Source organism: Syngnathus acus, chromosome 3 (genome assembly GCF_901709675.1).
Source record: "Syngnathus acus chromosome 3, fSynAcu1.2, whole genome shotgun sequence".
Classification (NCBI taxonomy): Eukaryota; Metazoa; Chordata; class Actinopteri; order Syngnathiformes; family Syngnathidae; genus Syngnathus; species Syngnathus acus.
Window position 1 is genome coordinate 17,255,142 of NC_051089.1, and position 23,217 is coordinate 17,278,358.

The 23,217-nt window shown below is 38.9% G+C and overlaps 1 protein-coding gene across 2 annotated transcripts in view; it reads right to left on the reverse strand.

Annotated features, from left to right (window-relative positions):
- LOC119120057 (EMILIN-1-like) overlaps positions 1-15,211 on the reverse strand; it is a 33,815-nt gene extending 18,604 nt beyond the window's left edge. Inside the window, exons 1-4 of one of the 2 annotated variants that reach the window (XM_037246643.1) lie at positions 14,689-15,211; positions 2,995-3,120; positions 1,490-1,716; positions 52-305 (exon numbers count right to left, since the gene is read on the reverse strand). In XM_037246643.1, coding sequence (XP_037102538.1) covers positions 52-305; positions 1,490-1,716; positions 2,995-3,120; positions 14,689-14,825 — 744 coding nt within the window. In that variant the 5' untranslated portion in view covers positions 14,826-15,211. The remainder of the gene's footprint in view (positions 1-51; positions 306-1,489; positions 1,717-2,994; positions 3,121-14,688) is intronic. The other variant, XM_037246642.1, reaches the window with a different exon arrangement.
- Positions 15,212-23,217: the final 8,006 nt, after the last annotated feature.

The window sequence follows — 23,217 nt, forward strand, 5'->3', positions numbered from 1 at the left end:
AACGGAACGCGAAGTAGCGAGGGATCACTGTAACATGAAAGCTTATGTTACCTGTGTGCGATTGTCAAGTTGATCCAGTTTGGTCTGAATGCTGTGGATTGTGTCTTTAATCTCTGGTTGAGCTGCATCAGCAGGGTTTCTTGCTCCGGAGGATATACCACCGCTGCCATTAAGACCAGGTTTGTTGACCCTCCCGTGAGAGTTCTCATTCATAGAGGTGATGGTAGACTGCAAGTCCTCAAAAGTCTGAGTCAGGGTATGAATCTTTTCCTCCAGCAGCTTCATCTTTTCATTATCAACTCTTCCTGCAGACAAAACGCAATTTCAGTGTTTGTATTCACATGACACTAGAGGAAGGCAAAGAAAACAGAATTCAACAAGACACTAAAGATAGTAACTAAAGTTACATGTATGTTCTTCTGTGGGTTTTTAGCTTGTTTTTTTTATCTTTTTATTCTATTTGTTCTATTTATTTTTTATCGCATGCGCGGATCGGTTGGCACTTTTTAAATTTCGTTGTACATGTGACAATGACAAATAAAGATCTATTCTATTCTATTCTATTCTATTACTGAGTTTTACTACCGTAATTTTCGGAATATAAGTCGCGTTTTTTTTCATAGTTTGAGTGGGGGGGCGACTTATACTCAGGAGCGACTTATATATGTTTTTTTCACAAATTTTTACTTGATCATTAACACATCACTTACTTACAAGTATAGTTGACCACTTCACATGTTATTTTTAGTATAGTTGATCACTTCACATGCTTTGATATCTTTATCTTGAACATATTCAAAACATGAAAAATAGAGAGAAAAAATCAAATAAAGTAATTAACACTTTAAAGCGCCATATCCTCTGGACATGTCCTCTGTCACCAGGATGACATAAAGGACGAGAAATTTGATCGATGGATTTAATGATTTGGAGTGACACAAATGGTTTGATAATATTGTTGTTTATGTGATAGTTATTTAAAATATAGTTTATATATCGTTGTATGGGCCTGTGGAATAATTTGAACTGCGGCGCGGCACACGGCATTGTTGACAAAGGACGATCGATGGATTTAATGAATTGGAGTGACACAGATGGTTTTATAAACGTGTTATTTATGTAATAGTTTTTTTTAAATAACTGAATGTTACGTCAGGCCCGTTCTCAGCTCCTCGTTTGTGTTTGTCACGTTAGCATACCGTATCGTTTAGCCTGTTGTTGCTCGTTCATGTCTGTTCTTGGTGTTGGATTTTGTCGAATAAATTGCCCCCCAAAATGCGACTTATACTCCGGAGCGACTTATATATGTTTTTTTTCACATTTTTGGGCATTTTATGGCTGGTGCGACTTATACTCCGGAGCGACTTATAGTCCGAAAATTACGGTATTTAATTTGACATCTCTATTACACAAACACGGTGTTCTATAAAATCTGGTTCCTGTCAAGTGGTTTTCATTGTTGTGCTTATAAAAATAAGAATGGACTTACCACTGTGGCCTCCATTCTGTCCAAAGCCAGTATTGACTCCTCCCTGTCCAGTGTTTATTCCATTTCTTCCATGTCCTGGATGGAGCTCAGGCCTATTGGTGCTTCCTGTCCCACCAAGTGGACCATTGCTACAGTTGTCACCACTGTAACCCTGGCAACACTTCCACTCCAGCTGCGTTGCCATTTTATAGGCTACTTTGTACCTAGGCCTCATGTAGGTACGATAGCTGTAAGGACAGATTTCAGAAAACTGAAAAAGTGCAAATCATCATTCAAACCATTCTGTGTTTTCATAAGTTGAATGCGTTGGTACAAAGGATGTCTAAATCGTAACATTGTTAAATTAGCGGGACAGTCATTAGCATTGCTGCCTCATACCAAGAAGGTCCCTGCTTAATTTTGTCATGATCTTTTGTTCTCTCTAGTACTTTTCCAGTGCCTGAGCCAGGTGGATGGGAGGAGCCTCCAACACACACCTGTTGGGCAGCCCAATTAGACAACTTTTTAAGTGCTCGGGAGAAGAAAACTGGTTGACTGAATATTGCTGCTGTTTGCTAGTTGTTCCTGATTGAGTGTGTGATCGTTTCTAGTCACAGCTATCTTGTGGGTAATTCTTGTAATTACCTTGGGTTAATTACTTACTTCTTCATCACGTGAGTTTTTTTGTTTGTTTTTGTTTGAGTTATTCCGAGTTCATCTTTTTATTTTATTAACACGTGTTTTTCAGCTCTCTTGGTTAAATAAACATATGTGCTTGTACATATTGTGTTCTGGCTCTGCTTTGGGGTTCAACATTCTGGGCACACGGCCGTGACAAATTTCTAACATGAAAAACTCTACACCTGACTTGGTGTGACTTTTGTGTGTGCAAGTTATCATCTTTATTAACACTTACAATGGCTTTGTTGAACATTTCAGTTTACAATTGAAGCTTCATTGTTAGCTTTTGCAATGAAAAGAAACATTTCTTGGAAATTATTGCATTCAAGTTTATAACATGTTGGGTGTCAATTTATAACATTTTTGACTTTGCATATGCCACCGTTTTTTTTTTTTTCTTCTTCACGACCTTTGTCCTTCCTTTGGTGACAGACATAACTATGACCTCATCATGTGGCTCTCTGGTTTCTTATTTTTATTCTGTCTAAAGAGTAGAGATGCTGCAGTTCACCACAACTATGTTTGAAATGAGCTTTCAGCCAATCAGGTCATTTGAAAATAGAGTGACCCTTGATTGCATCAGATTGTCAGGCTGAAGAGGCAAGTCACAAATACCAGAGAATTACAACGGAAAGCAAGCATGCAAGAAGAGCAGATGTTAAAGTAATTCAACAGTCTGTGTCAGATCTTTCCCAAACTTATCTTGACAGTGACACTGCTCTGTTTACATAGTATTTTTTAAACACCCAGTGTGAGTCAACAGGAGCGAATAAAAAATATTTAGATAAGGGGTGTGTTTGTGTGTGTTGGACTGATGAGTGCATTAGTGTGTGTTCAGTACTCACACGACCACACGGCTGCACTGACCGCTGCCCCAGGCACAAGGATGGTAGTCTGGTTTCACATATGTCTCGACTCCATCTTCAACCACACAACTTACGGTCTTTGTTACCACGTATGCACACCAATTCCTGGGGAACACACATTTTTGAGCTCTTCATTTTGCAGTCTATTGTCAATGTAACAGTCTCACATAAAGAAAGGTTCACTTTACAAACATACCTATCCCACATCAACATACATTTTTAGCTTTAATGAATCCAGAAAAAATGTAGTATTATGAACTGATCCATGGAACATGGCTTCCTCTCCCATATTATTTGGCCATGTCACCCACATTTGAATCACAATTTCTGTGCTTTACACAACAAGTGTGGTAATTTTACTAAGTGTGACTCAAGTTTACAACTGTTTTTTTCTACTTTTATGATCAACAAATAAATGCTTCAAATTCAGTAGTAGTCATCCAGGTTATATGATTCTTGCTTAAAACTAGGTAGGGGGGAGGACACTACTATTTGGCTTTACTTGTCAACTCTGCGGACGGACGGCGCAGCTCTAGCACGTGGTTTTCTTTTTACTGGCTTAAAACACTATTTGGAAGATGTCCCAGTAACACTCGTAAAAAAAATGCCCCCCTACAGCCTTTAAGTTGTCTATCCCTGAAGTAAATGGATGCGTCTGAATTACACAAAATTCCAAAAATGCATTTTTCACCTTGTCATTATGGTGACTTGCATCTACAATATGGGTAAATATGGAAAAGGTGAAGGCAGAGATAAAACGTAAAGCAATGAGCGTCACGATACAGAATATAATAATAATACAAAACATTTATTTGGGATTGAATTGCTCAACTACTATAAAGTGTGCCCTATAAAGAACAACACATGCTAACATAGTTCTTCCCACTTTGCTCAAGGCACTCATTCGAGATCTCTGGTAGCTTCAGCTTCACACAGCAGAATTGTCATGACAGAGTCCAATTGTGGGGTAATTCCCAAGAAATGCTTAGCACATGGTGTTTGTACCGTTTGCTGATGTCATCATCGTTGAATGATGAATATGTCGAACACATTCGTTCAGAGCAGACAAAGCATGACACTGTGGGTTTGATCCCAAATAGCTGAATCACATGTTCACTGTACATATACAGTCCTCACTGTTGTAGGGTGTATTGCATATGATGTAAATTTGTAGGAATATTGTGATCTTTTATTAAAATCCCTCGATTCTCCTTCTGGCGATCGAAACAACACTCTTCGTAATAGTCCCAAAATAATCTTATCAGATATTCCTCTCGTGAGTGATGTGATCAGACTCTCGACTGTTCGGCAGGACGTTTGGCCCACTTTCGATCTCAAATCATGGTTATTCAACATGTTGGATTGTTTTGGTTGGACTTCTAACCATTTGTGGTGTGCTCGAGAACAAAGGAGCATGCAACTTGTTGACAGTGACTTACAGCCAATAAGAAAGCGAGCTGAAGAGGCAGTGTGGAAACACAGTTGGGAATACAAAATCAAAACACAAAGTGCAGTCTAACTGTGCGCAAGCTTGGCGTTTTCTTTCTTTTGGTATTTTGCTAGACTTTGCGCTCGTAGATTTGTGGGCATAACGGGGACGTTTGCGCATTTGTGTGCCGTTGTGGGATGGAAGTAACATTTACCCAGCCAATATGTGCCGTGTCCCTCATTTAAATCCGTGCCTGACATTACGAAAACAAAAGAATCACTCAAACTAGGGATCATACCCGCGGCCTTGACGATATATACACCAAAAACTCATTAGACCACCTGGAATTTGACAAAAAAAGGTATGTGGTGTAAAAAAAGGTAGGCCACCAACACCTCATCCTAACTGTGAAGTAGAGTGGCAGAATCATCACGGTTTGGGACTGCTTTGCTCAGGGCCTGGATGTAATGATATGATTGAGGGAAAAATTGATGATCACTTTTGCATGATAAATTAAGACCATCTGTCTGCTTAATGAAGCTCAACAGATGATGGGTAATGTCACAGAACGACAGAGAAAAATGCAGACAGATGTTATTACATGATAAAAGTGAGTCACACCAGACATCCCAAGAATCATGCTGCTCAAACTGAAACAGTTTTTTAAAGAGGAATGGTCCAAAATTCCACATGACCATTGTGTAGTTCAGATCTCAAGAAACCAGTCGTACTTATTAATTACATATACAGTAAATAATACATATACACTTGGGCTGTCCTGTTTACTGCTTGATGTTTTCTCTACTAGTCATGATCAAAATGATTTATGGCCTACTTTAAATAGTCATGTAATAAAATCTCATCTTAAAAAAGAACTCCTGTACCTTAACCATAATTTTATGTTAATGACTTTTGAGACAAGGTTTTAACAGCTCTGTCTTATTTAAAAACATTCAAATGAGATTTACCAAGTATATAGCAGAAAGAAGTGTTTTTAGCACAAAGTAATAATTTTATAGTTTTGACTTTTGAGACAAAGTTTTAACAGCTGTCTTATTTAAAAACATTCAAATGAGATTAACCAAGCAGATAGCGGAAAGAAGTGAAACTCATGACATTCAATTCATAAACTGTGTCTATTTGTGAATGCTAACATTGAAGGCTTTATTTTTACAGAAATGTAATTTGTAGGGCCATGTTCTATTAAATTCATATAAAGCAGTTATTGAAAAACTTGGCTTCAATCTCAGACCTTAAGGTCTTGTGATGTGTTAACAATTTCAATTTCCAATTCGCCTGACTTCTGTGGCAGCTGAACAAAAAAGCATGGTAATATCATAAGGTCATGTAAGAAAACATTTTTCCCATGATGTTAAGGGGGAATGGGTGGGGTGGTTTAGAAAGCTCAAAGCATTATTCATACATTTGCAATATTGATACATTAGTCACTTTTGTGGAGAACCACACTCCTCTTTTTGGCATGTTCGGGCCTAGGATGTCATTCGAAACACACTGAACTATGTAAAGGTCCAACGATTTATTTTCTGCTCAAGGTCTGACATCATTCTAGAGTGCGTGTGTGTGTGCGCGCACACGTGTGTAAATAAGTATGTGAAGGAAAGAAAAGAATGATACTGTGAAACATCAAGAAAATGCAGTTCCATTGAATTCTATCCAGAGGCTACTGAAAGATGTTTTAGTACCAATAGTGAAGCTGTTTAATCGAATTGGGAAGCACTCCATCACTCCAATGATAAAATAAAAACATCATGTTTTTTAGGTCGTCGTAGGTCTAAAGTTGTTTACTATTCTTTATTTTTGTGTGTGTGACAATCATTGGGTCTTTACCTCTTTTAGTTTTGTTATTTCTTCAGTTTCTGAGAGGGAATCTTTTTTTTCCATGGCAAACGGATTTCAGCAGTTAAAAGTGTGGGCTGTGTTTCAGTTTTTGATGTCATACATGTTTTGATCATTTATCCATCTGCTTAGTCCTCAGGGGTCACAGTGTTACAGTCTTTTGTAGTATGTCAATAGCGTCCTGATGATTTGACTATTTAATTTGTTATGTTAGTAATAGTGACTTTGGGAACACAAAAACTGAAAGAACAATTTTACCTACATTACATAAATTCATATGCGCAAATACAATCACAACACAGCTTTATATCAAATGTCATAAGATTGAAATTGCATTTACAAATATTTCTTCAGCCAGTTCACTCTTCAAATTTTTCAGCAATGTAATTAAGATGCAAGTAAGATGCATCCCAACCCTCAGCCCTTATTAGCGGTAGAGCGAAGAAGAAAAATAAAAAATAGCAGTAAGAAAGAAAATGGAAGAAAATAAGAGAAGAGATAACAGAAAATGGAGAACCGTAGCGACAATCTGGAGAAAAGTGGGTTGAAGATCAGCCAGGTTAACCGGCAGCTGAGGAAAAGTTATGATGCAAACTTCAAGATGATGGTGATAAATGAGGCAGAGTCTTCAAACAATTGTAAAGTGGCTGTAAAATATGGTGTCACAGAGTGTAATGTACGGAGATGGAGGTAAACACAAAAAGGTAAACACCCAATGATTGTCACACACACATCTGGGTGTGGTGAAATTTGTCTCTGCATTTGACCCATCCCCGAAGGGAGCAGTGAGCAGCAGCGGTGCCGCGCCCGGGAATCATTTGGTGATCTAACCCCCCAATTCCAACCCTTAATGCTGAGTGCCAAGCAGGGAGGCAGTGGGTCCCATTTTTATAGTCTTTGGTATGACCCGGCCGGGGTTTGAACCCACAACCTTCCAGTCTCAGGGCGGACACTCTACCACTAGGCCACTGAGCTCAAAAAGATCGCCTAAAAAATGCTCACAATCAGAGAAAAGCGTTCCGTGGTCCTCAGTGGCCGCTTTCAAGAGTTCGACAGGAGGGTGTGCGCGTACATGGACAGTGACACTGAGTACAGCGAGGCAGAGGATGTTTGTGAGGAGTAATGTTCTGACATGACAGATCTCAGCTACTCTCAAGTTTAAACCAGTTTGCATTATTTTATTGCAATGTGTTTCCGTATTCAGATTTGTTTCAAGACTGCAATTACAGTTAGACTTCACTGTGATGGTTAATGCAGTTATTGCAATTTTGTTGTTTTATCACAGTAGATTGGTTTATTTACATTTCAAAAAAAAGAAGCCAATCATTTACATATGTGATTGCACATTAGTTTACATATTTAAATGTTTAGATATTAAGATGTGATAGACGGTTTTTGCATGATTTGAATAAGGCAAAATGACAGGCTTCTTCTCTCGAATATATTGTTATAATCATTTGCACAATCAGTTGTTCACAAAGAGGTGAAACCTCTTTTCATATGAACAACTGAGCCTTTCGGGCCGGGATGCTGCTTTTATACCCAAACATGATACTCACCTGTTCCCCAATTAATCGGTTCACCTGACCGCCAAGTTATTTTTAAGATTCAGATTTTTTGTTTTGTTTTGTTTTTAGCATTCCTCGACTTTCCCTGACTTTTGTTGCCATATCCCAGCTTTTTGGAAAATGAAATTCAAAATGAAAGAATGTGTTCATAAAATGTTGATCAAATTTAACACGAGATATCTTGTCTTAAGATGTATATAGTTTGAAAATAATACAAATATAGTATTTTGTTTAATTTATGTTTTTCACAACATCCAAATTTCATTGGGTTTGGGTTTGTACTGATACTTGTGAACTATTTCTCCTAACTTATACTATACTTATTTATATTTTAAAGTAAAGTGTACAAATATATTGTGTTTACCAAATGAATAGTCTGTCAATTGATTTAATTTTATTTAACCTTTATTTATCCAGGTAAGGCAATTGAGGAAATAATCTTGCAAAGCTAACCTGGTTGCAAACAGAAAAGTTATAAAAAGTCAAATGATTCAAAATAAATTTTACCGTAAATTTCAGACTATAAGCTGCAACTTTTTTCTCAAATTTTGAACCCTGGGGCTTACAGGTGCGGCTTTTATAAGATTTTTTCCGTGATTTTAGTGATGACTTGATCACTTTTATACACTTGTAAAAAGGCTGTGGACCGCTGTTGTGCGGCACTGCTTTGCTGGGCGGACGGATATGTGACACAGTCACTCGGGAGAAAAGTGGTGTGTTGATCGCATGTCCATCCGCCAGGCAAATAGTGCCGTATAATTCACACAAAAAAGAGACAGAACGAGATCAAGACCGACATTACTGAAAGGAAGCTTTTATACACAAACCGTCATCATGGGGGACAAAAGAAATGCATATGATGCCGCTTTTAAGTTAAAGGCAGTCGATGTTGATGACATTGTGTTGCATCACCCTTTTCTTTATTTCCCGGTCACGTCTACTCTGGAGCTATACGTGTCGCTCGCTAGTTTAATGTAATTTAGCACTTCATGCATGAATAAAATTTGCATGAACAGACCCTCATCACGGAAAATGCTCGAAGAAATGCATAAAAGCGACAACGAAAGAGAGACTGAGAAAGTGTGTGGTGAAGGATATCTAACGCTATTCCAATCGGACACTGAGGAGGAAGACTTCGATGGTTTCAGTGCACAGGAGGAAGATGAAGACGATGAAGCTCTTTTTTTTACTTTTACTTTTACTTTAACCAGCCCTGTTAGTGCTGTGCTATCATGTTGCTGCTGTGTTACCGCCGCGTCTCAGTGACTTTTACCGGTATGTTTTTTTTTAATCCAGTCCTATTCGTGCTGTGTTACTTCCGTGTTGCTGCGGTATTACTGCAGGCAGTGTTTGGAAAGAAATGTTAAGGTATATTATTAAAACTTTAAAAAGGCTTTCTGTGTACCGTCTTTCTTTGTAAATAACTCACGTGCACACTTCCGTGTTGCTGCGGTACTACTGCTGCGTCACAGGCAGCGTTTAGAAAGACATGTTAAAGTATGTTATTAAAACTTTAAAAAGGCTTTCTGTGTACTGTCTTTCTTTGTAAATAACTCGTGCGCACGTGCGGCTTATAGTCCGGAGCGGTTTATATAAGAAAAAAACTAAAATATCCCCGGATTTTAGCTGGTGCAGTTTATAGTCCGAAAATTATGGTAGTCAAAATAAATAAAATTATTACAAGTACATTGTACAGGAAAAGGCAATGCTTAATTGCATAAACTTTAAGTACGGTATTGGTCCGAATATAAGACGACCCTGATTATAAGACGACCCCCTCTTTTTCAAGACTCAAGTTTGAAAAAATACGTTTTGAACTCAAAATGTAATTTTTATACAGAAAATAATTACAGTACATCTGAAACAAATGATTTTAACAATATATTTGAGAGAAAAAGCATGTTATTTTGCCTCATTCAAATCATGCAAAAACTGTCTATCAGATCTTAATATCTAAACATTGAAATATGTAAACTAAAGTGCAATCACATTTGTAAATGAATGGCTTCTGGTTTTTGAAATGTAAATAAACCAATCTACTGTGATAAAACAACAAAATTGCAATAGCTGCATTAACCATCAAAGTGAAGTCTAACTGTAACTGTAGTCTTGAAACAAATCTGAACAAGGAAAAACATTGCAATAAGATAATGCAAACTGCTACCGCTATTTTTATTTTTCGTGACAGGGGTTCGCTTTGGCCTGGAGAGCATTCGCTTTAAAGATATCTGGCGCCATCTAGCGTTGTGAATGGGTATAATGTCTAGACCCCGAATGTAAGACGACCCCCACTTTTTCAGTCTTATTTCGATGCAAAAAACACCGTCTTTTATTCGGGCCAATACGGTATATGTTTTGGGGATGGAGTTGTTATTAAACTGTGATAAAATCCCCAAACACGATGTTTAAGTGTTGTTCTTGCAAGATGTGGCATGTAATAAGTAGTCATTTGTGAAAGGAGAATTGAATAGAATGTATGTGCTCCTGAAATATTTTGTCAACACTACTGCCTTGAGGGTGTTTATAATCACATCTGTTACAGTTGCCCTAATATGCTAACCCACATCTTCTTACCTACAAAACAAATATCGGAAATGAAGCAATGTGTACGAGACAATAAAACTCCTTCAACAGGATCCCTATGGCTACAGTTTCAATTCCTCCCTTTTGATTTAACAGGTGTTTTCCAGGTATTTTCCCAAGTGTGTGTGTGCGAGTGTGTGTGTGTGTGTGTGTGTGTGTGTGTGTGCGTGTGTGCCTGCGTGTGTGTATGTGTGTGTGTGTGTAATCAAAGTACAGAATCTCTTAGGGTCATTGTAACCAGGGACATAACAAATGGAAAAAACAACAACAGCATATGTGTGCAGGGAGGTGATGGCTGCTGGTAAGCTGAAGTTTCTCTTATTCTATGTTTAGACTGGATGAGTAATACTGTACTTTTCCTTCACTCGAAGTAACAGTTTTCAGTGTTCCTCACATAGGCATTGTGTTGTTGACAATAATCAATGCTCTTTTTTTTTCAAATTGCACCAAAAACTGAGTGCCAGGGGGGACGTGGTGCACCAGTGTGTCCCGAAGTACAAGATGGAAACCTAACACACTGGTGCACTTTGTCCCCTCTCGGAGAGCCAAGTGGACACGTTGGAACTCTGTTTTTGGGGCAATCTAAATCTCGAAAGGTAAAACCAAGCAACACACCAACTTTCCAAATAGTCACGTTTGAGATTGTGTGCAAAGTGAATTTTTGAACGTGCCCACAGCGCGCCAGTGTTGACTGCATTCAGAAATGAATGGGAGACTGCATTCTTGCCCTCTGAACGCGCCCACATGCAGAGCAGTGCACGGGCGTCAGTGTAAATTTCCGATCATGCCCCTTCTATGTCCTTTGAACCCTATGGAAATTTAATTTAAATAAATGGTCGCTCTGAATCTCTCGCACGCGAACATTTCCATCAATTTATTACACTTTTGGGCTTCACCAAGGAGTTGCGATGAGTGTGAGGAGATTTTGTGCCCATCACAAGTTTTGTTTGATAGAAGTCAAGTCTATTGTATATGAACAGACTTCACCTACAACACGCTGAAAGGCAGTCGACCCCACTACTCCCCGACAGGCTGAAAAGCGTGAAAATGTAACATTGAAAATGTAAATACAGAAATTCTAGCCCTTTAAAGAAAATTCCACACATTTTGTTGTTGTTGTCTTTGTTATTATCAATTGCATACATAACTGCTGTGCAAAACCGTAAGAAATTGGAGATATAAAAACATGGAACAACGATGACAGCAATGTTGTGTCCAATTCTATAGGCTAAAATAATTACCAAATATTTGAATTTCTTCTTCTTGCCATGTTAGGAATATTTATGTCTGAGGCACTGCAACTTGACATCATAGATTATTTATATCTCCCAACACTGAATGGCAAGAACGAGGACTTAATGTGACTGGTATGTTGCGGTCTTAAGACATTGGAATAGTGGTCACAAGATTGGAAAGGCTGCTTTCACTAATTGTTAAAGGTCCTCTGACTACTGTATGACACAACAAAAAACAAGAAGATGGCTTTTCCTAAGCCAGGCATATTTTTTAATTTTTAATGAATTGTTGTATTTATTTTAAGGAAGTGATGTGTCTCCCCAGGTCACAGTGAACGAACACTAAAAATGTTCAAGTCAATTTCTAAGGCAACAAACATCAACAGAGCTGTGTTACACCATTCATGAATGAATGTGATGCACATGCACACTCTCAGCTCATTTTATACTGTAAGCTCTTCCAACGTCCACGTTTAAAGATATTTTTCTGTTTACTCACAAGGGCACTGTCTATATGAGCGACCAAAAGTACACCATTCTGTGACTACCTCATGGAAACAGGACCTAAATCAGCTACAACCCCCAACTGTCCTCAGACTTAAAAGAATAATGAAGAAGATTGATGTTTTGAATGGACTGATGCACTGCCTTTGAACAAAGAATAGTTGTACAAGAGCATTGAGACAAAAATAGAGTTAGAGTTTTGTCACGTTCAATTCATATTCTGGAATACACATTAGATTGGGGCTGGTTGTTAAAAAGACAGTCTTCTTTTCTGAGCACTCTCCTGGTGTCCTTGAGAAAGTCACAAAATGACAGTGACATACCAACATCGAACTGCTCCATTATTCTTGCCTCTGCATGCCTACAAGTGTATGAATTGGATCTTTGTATTGTTTAATGCAATTCCCAACTATTTTGACAACATGGAGTGTTGAGCATCATGTGAAACTTGCGACAGACCAACAGCAACATATTATTTGGATTGTTATAGTAGTAGTAATACATTTACTTTTATTCAATGCTTTGCAAGAAAAATATCCGCTTGAAAAAAATCGGAATTTAATCTTGTCATATCTCTAAACACTTTCTGTCACCACATTCAATCTTAAAGATAATGTATACAAATTTTACAACTACAGGAAATTAAGATGAAAGAATAATACAGTGGTCCTCCTTTAGCATGTTTAATGTCTTCCACCCTTTATAAGAAGACAAAAAACATTTGTAGGGTCAAGGGTATCTGTTATTGAATGGGAGCGCTTGACACAGCTCTGTTTTAGGTTTGTGATGGAGTAACTATGCGTGGGACAGCCTAGTTATTCCACACTAACCAACCAACTTTTGCTATGTAGGGGAGCTCAAGAATTAATGTTTACAAAAACAATATGTGTGCTTTACAAGTTCTCTCCGGGCAATCTGGTTTCCTTCCACATCCCAAAGACCCGATTAGCCGATTGAGCACTCCAAATTGCCCCTAGGTTGTGGTGGGAGTGCGAATGGTTGTTCGTCTCTGTGTACCCTGCGATTGGCTGGCAACCGGTTCAGGGTGTTCCCCTCTGGATAGGCTCCAGCACGCCCGCAATCCACGTTGGGACAAGTGGTATAGAAAATGGATGGATGGATATACGGTACATATTAAACACAAACGGGCTTTATAAAGATAATTTACATTTGAAACAATGATATTGTGTTGATTCAGATGCAAAGTGCCTATTAACAATAATTTCATCAGAAGTTTTCACATCATTGTAGACCACTTGAACGTTCTCACAGTTGAGCTCAGTTGTCATTTTGTCACCTTGACAACTCAAAGTTAAATTAGTGCAAATGTAAATCAACTTCAAACTATGCACAATAAAGTATGTACAAAGTAAGTTTGTTAATTCAAGCTATGCACATGTAAGTGCGTGTATGGGTGTGTGCATGTGTGTGTTTACGTGTGGATATTCTTTGTAAAGGTAACTTGACACACAACAAAGAACAACAAATTTATAGCTGTCTCACCAGGGAGGTTTTGGTTCTTTTTCAAAATAACCTCTATAAATTCAAGTCAGTATTTAGGATTCTATACAGTACCACTGCTATTAACAACTAAATATGACAACCACTCTACCAAGCCGCCCCAAGCCTCACATCCAAAGAGATCAGATAACAGGGGAGCTTTCTGGGGTCATCTGGCTGCACTTAGAACAGTCAAGTCAAGTTAAGTCAAATTTATTTGTATTAGCCCTGAAACAAAATAGTTTCAGAGGGCTTCCACAAGACCACAGTTGACAAATATTACAGACATCAGGAGACAAGTTTCCACCCAGTGGTATAAATACATTGGGTTTACTACAGATGATTTGAAAATGGCAATCCCTGACCTGGCTTGCATTTACATTGTAGGGTGCGTCGTAATATGACATCGTTGTGCCAAGATGCCACACGGTGTAAGAAATAGAAACCTTGCATGCAAGATTACATTTCAAAGATGGACCCCCCCCAAAAAAAGAAAAGCACATACACACATGTGGTGTAACAGCAGGCAGAAACTTGGGTGTGGGTTCACATCTTGGAGGCAGGTAGCGTACTCACAGGACTCACTGACCTCTCACACCACTTGAGGCAATTTATGTAATTTGTGCTCTTGTGTAGTGGGAGGAAAACATATTGTTGTGTGTCCACCTATGTTTCCATTCAATCAACCATGCCCAAAAATGTGAATGAACCACACCAAACTCTCCCTCCTCTACACTGAATAAGTCATTTGAATGTAGTACTTCATTTAAACGTGGAAAATTACGCCAGTTACCACGTTTTAGTCATTTGCCACAGATGTACAGTAAATGATCAAATTAAGTACTATGACTGTTTTACAGTGGTAATAAATGGGTTGAAGAGGTGGTCGTTGGAATTGGTTTCATTTGCAACGCTTAGGGAGTTTTATGGCATCTGACGAAATCCACACAAAGAAATAACTTTCCATCATAATACCCATGCATGCCTTTAAAGTTACCTGTGTCTGCTGGCGACTCGAGCACCTTGAGAGTGCGCATTCCCGCCGGCGTATAGGTTATAAGAGGTCCTGAGCGGGAACGCGCTTTTGGCGTCCACGCAGGTCAAGAGAGCCAGCAGAGGCAAAAGAAGTGCCATCCCGTTGATCAATACCCGATCAATACAGGATATCGTTACAAATTAGTTTGGGAAGGCTGATTCAACTGTTGATGAACATCCCGGCTCCATGGAGACAACAATAATAGACGGCGATGTTTTTTTTAAGTGAAAAAAAGAAAGTTCGTTCTATCGACCTTGGTCCATTTTCGTGATGCTGATCCAAAATTCCCACTTGACGCACAGTTTAAACTCATCTGATCCGCTCCGAGTCCCGCCTGTTCTCCACGTTTACTCCGACCAAACCCGACAGATTTTCCCCATCAGAACAATCTATGTCTCATTCGAAACAAAGAAAAGAAGAAAAGGTTGCGACATAGTTGCGAGAGACTCAACCAAGTCCAGCTGCTCCTCCTCTACAACATCACCGCCCCCCAAAACTGCCCCCGCCCCTCCCGGAGGAGAAAACAGCCACATGCATCTGGCACACACTTTTCTTACTAGTACAGTCATCCCCCGTTTCTTCGCGGGAGATGCGTTCATGAACCACTCGCGAAAAACGGTAATCCGCGAAATAGAAATTTAAATACCAATGTATTGAAATTTCCAGAGTTTCTTGTTTGCTGCTAGAGCGCATGGCTGTATTGTAAGTAAATCACAAGTGTGGTTTACCATGACAAACAATGCAAAGGCTCCAACCTCAGAATTACCACATTACACTAACACAGTGGTTCTTAACCTGGGTTCGATTGAACCCTAGGGGTTCGGTGAGTGGGTCTCAGGGGTTCGGCAAAGCCTCCACTGCGGAGGTCCGAACACCTGATTTATCGTGTAAATTTGTGATGACGCATATCTGAACTGGTCTCGCAAAGGCAACAGCAGAAGTCAGTGTTGTGTGTACATGCATTGTGTTGGCTTTGTTCTTTCAACAAGGTGATCTTCATGCACGGCTCATTTTGTGCATCAGTAAAAAACATCTGTCTTGAATTTGAAAAAATAATTGTATTTTTCACTAAAGAGGGGTTTGGTAAATGCGCATATGAAACTGGCAGGGTTCAGTACATCCAACAAGGTTAAGAACCACTGCACTAACATCATGCATAGCAAAACCAAAGTGAGTCACAGTTGCGCATGACTCTCCTGTTGCATTGTGGTCCAGTACACAATATTAATATTAATATATTAATATTTTAAACCCTCCCCGATACTTTTACGCTACATAAACCTTATTCCCGTGATAACCATTGCCACAGTGTTTTGTGCATGTATTGTACCTTTACAGTAAATAAAAGAACACAATATTGTCACGTCCCAACTACTTCGGCACCGGTTGGTGCTTGTTCCCTCGCGCGTGGCCGGCTGCCGCCTCCTGCGCCTAAACATCCACAGGGACGCACATAGCTCAGAGGCACGCCCGCGCTATCAGGGCTCATTGCCACTGCCCCACGCACGTAGGAAAAAAAACACTGCCGTCCCGACTCCTGGACGGCAGTGCTTTTTTCCTACATGCGCTGCAGACCGAGCGCAAAGTGGCAAAGGATCACTGTACTACCGTTCGTGTTCTACTGTTTCTCTTTTATATTTATTGAGGAGACTATTTACTTTTGATTGTGGAAATGATTTTGGGCAGTTTTAAAACAGAGTAGATTTACAATTGTTATGTCATTGTTCATTCACATGACCCTGTAAGACCTCGAAAGGCCCAATTGAACAGTTCACTTTGTTATTTGCCTGTTCTTGTATGGTACATTTTTATCAAGTGGTGCATGCATCACAATGTCATTGTCCTCAGGTGTTTTTAATGGAGCATGCATATATTTTCAGGTTCATGACCTTGACACAGAGGTTGTCAACCAAAACGGAGCTGAAACAAACAGGTGACACAAACCTTTAGGTGTTTTAGCCCTTCAGAGGCAGCTTAACCATTTCAGCAATGTAAAATATGACACAAGACAAAAGTAAATGAAACAAATAGTTCAGTATGTGTGTTGAAGAACTATAGATTAATGACCAGATAATAACGAAAATCAACATTGCACCATATCTACATGTTCTTGCTCTTTCAAAGGTCAAACTGACCAATTATATGAATTAAATAAGTTGAATTTGAATGATTTTATTCCTATTCTTCTTTTGCTATGATTTGCTTGTATTCCTTGTGATTTAGAAATTTTTTTGGATCAGTCTGAATTGGCTTTCACAAAATAAGTTGATGAAAGTTAGTAAGTTTTTTTTTGTCCCCATGTCTGACATGGGGTCTGTTTTCATTCATAATTCCGGCACTGCATACATTTTTTACAGCCTGTTATCTGGTTTATTCACAATAATGCAATTTAGTCTGAAGAAATCAGAGCCTGTGTTTCTAAATTGTTTTGATTCACCAACAGGATACACGGGAAAAGTAAATGTCAGCATGTGGAATATTTATCGTATTTTCCGGACTATAAGGCGCACCTAAAAACCTAAAATTTTCTCAAAAGCCGGCAGTGCGCCTTATAGTCCGGTGCGCCTTATATATGGACCAAATTCCTAAATTGAAACTGGCCCGAAGCATTGTGTCATGAATTCAATCATAAGTGGCCTGCTGAAGACTATGAATCATGAGCCAAAAAGACTATGGATCATTATTTTGTGATTCTAAAGTAATTTGTTGCGTCTGAAGTTGAAATAAAAAAGATAAAATGGAAAATGATTTGATTTGGTTTAAAAATCTGACATGATGCATTAATGGTGCGCCTTATAGTCCGGTGCGCCTTATATAAGGACAAAGTTTTAAAATGGGCCATTCATTGAAGGTGCGCCTTATAGTCCGGTGCGCCTTATAGTCCGGAAAATACGGTATTACTTTTTCCAAGAAGGTTATATTTCCATCACTACTTTTTCATTCAAAATATCAAACGGAACTCTTGAGTGTTCATACTTGAACTTTTCTCTGGTTTAATCTTCACAACAGGACCAAACACTATCAGCAGACTGACATTTTAAACTTACATGAAATAGTCATACGTTATCACAGTTCAAAAGCGCAGGGTTCGATCCCAGCTTTGATCTTCAGGTGTAGAGTTTTACATGTTCCCCCTGTGCTAGCGTGGGTTTCCTCCCACATTCCAAAAACATGCATGGTAGGCCGATTGACCACTTCAAATTGTCCATAGGTGTGAATGGTGCTGAGTATGAAATTATTTATTTATACTTTTTATCAGAAGTGGGCAATTTACCAAACAACATCATAGTGATAGTCCAACAAATGAAAAATCACGTTTCATTCAAATGCTTAAGTGCATGGTGGAGATCAAATTGTCTGGGGATGTGTGAACTTTTTTCCCCTCCTCTTGTGAGCTCAGTGGCGTAGCCAGGAATTTTTCCAGTAGGGGCGCGCGCCCACAGGAAAAAAAATCGAACATCACCCACGCCGTTCGCTGATCGCTAAAACAACATCCGGATCCGGGAGGCAAACGGTGAATGGATAACATCGCGCACATACAATAGCGCAAGCACATTCGCGCAAGACCGAAAGAAAAAAAACGGCATGAAAATGAAGAATCGAAAAAGCTCGATTTTTTTCAACCGGGGCGCAGGGAGTCCTAACCGGGGCGCCGCCCCGGCTCGCCCCGGCTTGGCTACGCCACTGTGTGAGCTCAAAGCAACTCGCAGTGAGTGAAATCACTCCCTCAAACAAACAAACAAACAAACAAACAAACAAACAAACAAACAAACACTCACGAGACAAATGGTATTTCGGCACAATATTTCACATTCGGTCTGAATGTAGTGTTTTTGCAGATTACACACCAGAGACAAAAGAGGACTAGGAGGTTTGTCGCCACTTGACCCTGGTAGGGACGATCACTCAGACGTACGATAGAGAACCGTTTGTCCTCAGTCTCTCCTTTTGTAACTTTCTCGTCCTTCGTAAGCAAAATGGGCATCCGTCAATAATGGACGGATGGACCATTTCATCACTGGGACTGAATGCTGGTTTTTGTACTGATAAATACTGATTTAAAACTGCTATACTGTAGTGCAGAGGTTTGGAGGTGTTTAGCGATGATGTATTGGAAGATAAAGGTAACTGTTTTTAGATTTAGTAATAATTGTATTCATTCTCAAAACCTTGAAGAGATGGTCTTGGTGCACTTGCAAATGGACTGTGGAGCAGTTTAGTTCATCTCAACTGCGTAAGTCTTGCAGCACATCTCGACGTGTGTCCTTGGGCGCAGCGGAGGAACTTCTGGAACTTTTATATAAGTGTGAAGATATTTTTATAAAGCTTCTCTGATGACTCAAAGGCCTTAAGTATACCCAGAGCGGGGTAATTCCGGTAAATAATTGCAACAATATGGCACAGTTCCGACAGATTCACTGTCAAAGGGCTTTTGGCTTGCGAGATAAAAATACACAAGCACTTACATGAACAGATGACATCACACGCATAAGGAAAAACCTGACAATGTCTAACCTTCAGTAGTAGATGATGATAAAACTCACTTGTAAAAAACATGTTTTAAGATAGATTATCCCCATGACTGCGTCATATTTACCCTGAGAAGAAAACAACCTTGTAGATTTCCTGGAGCACAAGGAAATGTCATATCAGTGACTTACTAAATTTACTCCATGCATGACAATGAAGACTGACCAGCATGCATGTGAGCACACGCAAGCAAACACACGTACACACTAGCTGAACTGCCTGCTCCCACTGTAAGTGGGGTGTGTTGTATTTCAGTTACAATGCATTACATCAGTAACAAAATAGATGCCTCAAGCATCGACCCTTTGCAAGTCCAGTGAAATGGATCATGACTGGTATCGCTCTTTTCTGACATTGAGTAATGCTGCCAGCGACAAAATATAATCGTGGACAAGGAAATGTGAGAAATATTTATCATAGAAAATATGATAAATGTGCTTACATATCCTCTTTCAGTTATTTTTACTGTTTCCTTCCTGCCCTCTGTCCTTTTTTAACCTCACAAACTAGCAATTTCCTTCATGTTCAAGTCAGTCTGAATTGTATTGGCTGTGCCAGTGTTTGTACGACTCTGGCAGATTTTCTATCTTTTCCGAGATTCACTCCTAATTATTTTTCAAATGTACTGTAGACAACTCTCTGTTTATCATGTTGTGTCACATATAGTAGTTTACAATCCTCCCCTGAATGAAAAAGCAAAAAGTTATATCTTCTCAGTTGTAGTACCTGATGTAATTACCTGCCCATAAAATTCATAAAAATAAATAGTGAACAAATTTCTCATGTCAAGTCAACTTAAATTTATTTAAATATTCCTTAATCACAAAAATGTCTCAAAGGGCTTCACATGCCCACAGTTGATAATTATTGTCGACTTCTTAACCCCCAGGAGGCAAGGAAAAACCCACAAAACCCCAACTGGGGGAAAAATGAGAAACCTTAAGAAGGGACCACAGATGGGAGGATCCCCCTTCCATGACGACCAGGCTGCAATGGATGCGGAGACGGCAACATTTAACAAATAATACATATAAAACAATATAAAATAAGGTAATGTAGATTTTCATAATCAAGTGAAGAACTGCAGGAAGGCGCCCTCAGTCATCATGGCAACACCTGCAAGGAAATGGTCCAACCCACTTCTCGTCCCAGTTGGTTGATGTAGAATCCAGACAGCAACTTTCAGTTTGGGCGTCACTTCGCCCCCTCCACAAGGGGAGGAGGGGGCAGAAGAGAGAGAGCACAAAGTGCAGCCTGTTTGTCTCACTGCAAATTTTTCAAGCACAAACGAGAACTACCCTGGGCTGAAATGGTCAATTAAAAACAGTGATAGATGTGTATTTTGGAAGCTGTTATTGTAAGGTTGCTTATATTTGTGTTTTGATCAGGTTTCTTGTTTTTTAATGGAAAATAAAATGTTTATTTCTATCTTTTAAGGAAGATGCTTTTTTTTTCAAACGTTCAGCACCACTTTACCTGTTCAGAGGGGGTGCCGGAACCTATCCCAGCTGACCGTGCGAAAGGCAGACTTCATCCTAAACTGGTCGCCAGTCAGTTGCAGGGATGATGCAATGTTTTGTCCAAACTAAATAAATCAATTGAAACTCTCAGTCTAAATATGGAGTGTAGTCAGAAGTCCACACATAAACTCAAATATCATTGTTTGTCCCCCTCCTAATATGAACAAGAGATACTAGAGCAGCAAAACAAATCTTGATGGAAATATTCTTTATTTGATCTCACATATCAGACACCTTCCTTGGGAGGAGACATAAGCCCACCCAAGCAGTATTTTCCCCATCACCCAGTGAATTTACTTTCATGTGACTATTTTCCAATGAACACTTTGTTTTCAACAAACTTCCAGTCAGAGTAAAGATTGCAGTTGACCCATCGCTTCTCTTAATCATACTTGGCGCAATCATACTTACATAAGCACTTTTAGAGTCAAGGTGGTTCTGTGTTTGCTCATTCAGCCCTCCCTTTTGTTTAAAAGAGTATCCTGCCATATCCATAAGTGAATTGGAAATATTGTAATGTGGTCAAATCCATGTATATTTGTTCTCCTATTTAAAGGCACACAATAATTCAGACGGTAAAGTTTGCCCACTGCACGTTTTACACCCACACGTACAAAGGTTTTTAATGACTTTCAAGTAAATTTCAACTGACCCTAAGGTTTATTGTTCTACTTCAAGACAAGAAAACACTGATAATAAATAATATCGTACCCAGAGACACGTATTAACCAATTGCCAAACGTCAAATCAGTGAACCTCTTGGTTTTTAATAAATCCTTTTAGTGATAACTAGAAATTTCTCATCATCTCCAATATAAACTTTTGTCCACATTGTTATATTGAACTACACTAGCTTTTGTCAATGTAAACTGGTTTCCAAGTCTGTGAATTTTATAGTACCTTTTAGCCCCCCTAGAACACTGCACTTCAAGAGGTCAGTCCTATTTGGGTCAAAAGATATTTCAAAGACTGAATGGGAGGCAGAGCCTTCAGCTGTCTGGCTCCTCTGCAATTGAACTATCTTCAAGTTTTGGTCAGGAAAGTCTATTTTTAGGAATAGATTAAAACACTGCTTTGATTTCAGTTAGGGCTGGCTCAGGCTTATCCCGAATAATATCATGATCATTTTGAAGATGTACAAGAGCACTTCTCAACTTCAGTCTTGAATTCAATGAGGAGAATGGCCTAATATTACTGTCATAACTCATACTGGGATGGTTGTATTCATTCATTTTTATCTGCAGTCTATCTGTTATAAAGTAGTTGCTGGAACTACAAGGGAAAAACACAACCCCTTTTTTTCTTTTACGAAGGGGGGCAACACTAACTTGTTCTATGCCTCAAGCATTAAATTAAAAGAGGTGTGGTTGGTTTCCTGAAAGAGGTGTGTTTGGTGAGCAAATTAATAGCAAGCATCTGTAAGAATGTATCTTCAATGTTTTTCCACCTTCTATCTACCGGAGGAACTAAAGTTTGAATCACACGCTGACTCAAACTTTTGCAAAACATACTACACATATATTGACTGGTTCCATAACACTATTATAGAATCTTTAACTCAAAATAATTGCGACTAGAAATTATCTAGGTAGATGTCTTGATGTATTTTCTAACACTCATAATGTTCTCTGAATTTGAAAAACATTCACAACAATAATAATAATGATAATAATAAAAAAGCATTCCCCAAATATTTGGTATCTTGTGGTCTTTGGGGTCTCAGATAATGTGCTCACCCTGAGGCTAAAGTCGTGCCCTCTTCTCCATCAGCTGTCTGACCTGCAGGCTATCACCTGGCCATCATTGCCGAGGCGTAAATCAGTCCACAAGTTTGACACACTCAGCGAAGGAAAAATACATTTAACATCAACGAAAGGGTAAATTTCTTCAATTGAAGAAAAACATAGTACTGTAATATAACTCAGGGTTTTAAAATGTTCAAAGTTTTGGATTGGTTTGCAATTTAGATTTGTAGTCTTTGTTTCGGTGCTGATATTGTCAGCAAAGTAGCCAGGAGGGAACAATAAAGTTGCCTTTAATTACTTTAAGTGTGATTGTAAAACCACAGTCGCCTCAAGCATCTTCCTCTTGAGTTTTTTTTGCCATGATCTTCACCAGGAAGGTGAAAGGACACCAGGATGAGACAAGAATGCAAGAAGCAGTTGTTGTCCATTTAGTGCAATGTTTTTGATGTTTATTAATGACAATAGCATGACAAAGTCCATTCCTTTCTGGGCTGGTGTGAAAACACTATTCTTGTCCAGTACATACTATGAAGCAGCAGTGAAATTATCCATCCAATGAACAATATTTTTTAACCTTAACCACAATCAAACTGATTTTAGAAGAAACTTTATTCTGCCCATTTAAGGTGCTTCTCTCAAAAGATTTGATATGTATCACATTACTATTTACGGGTATTTAGTATTTTGTGTCTGTA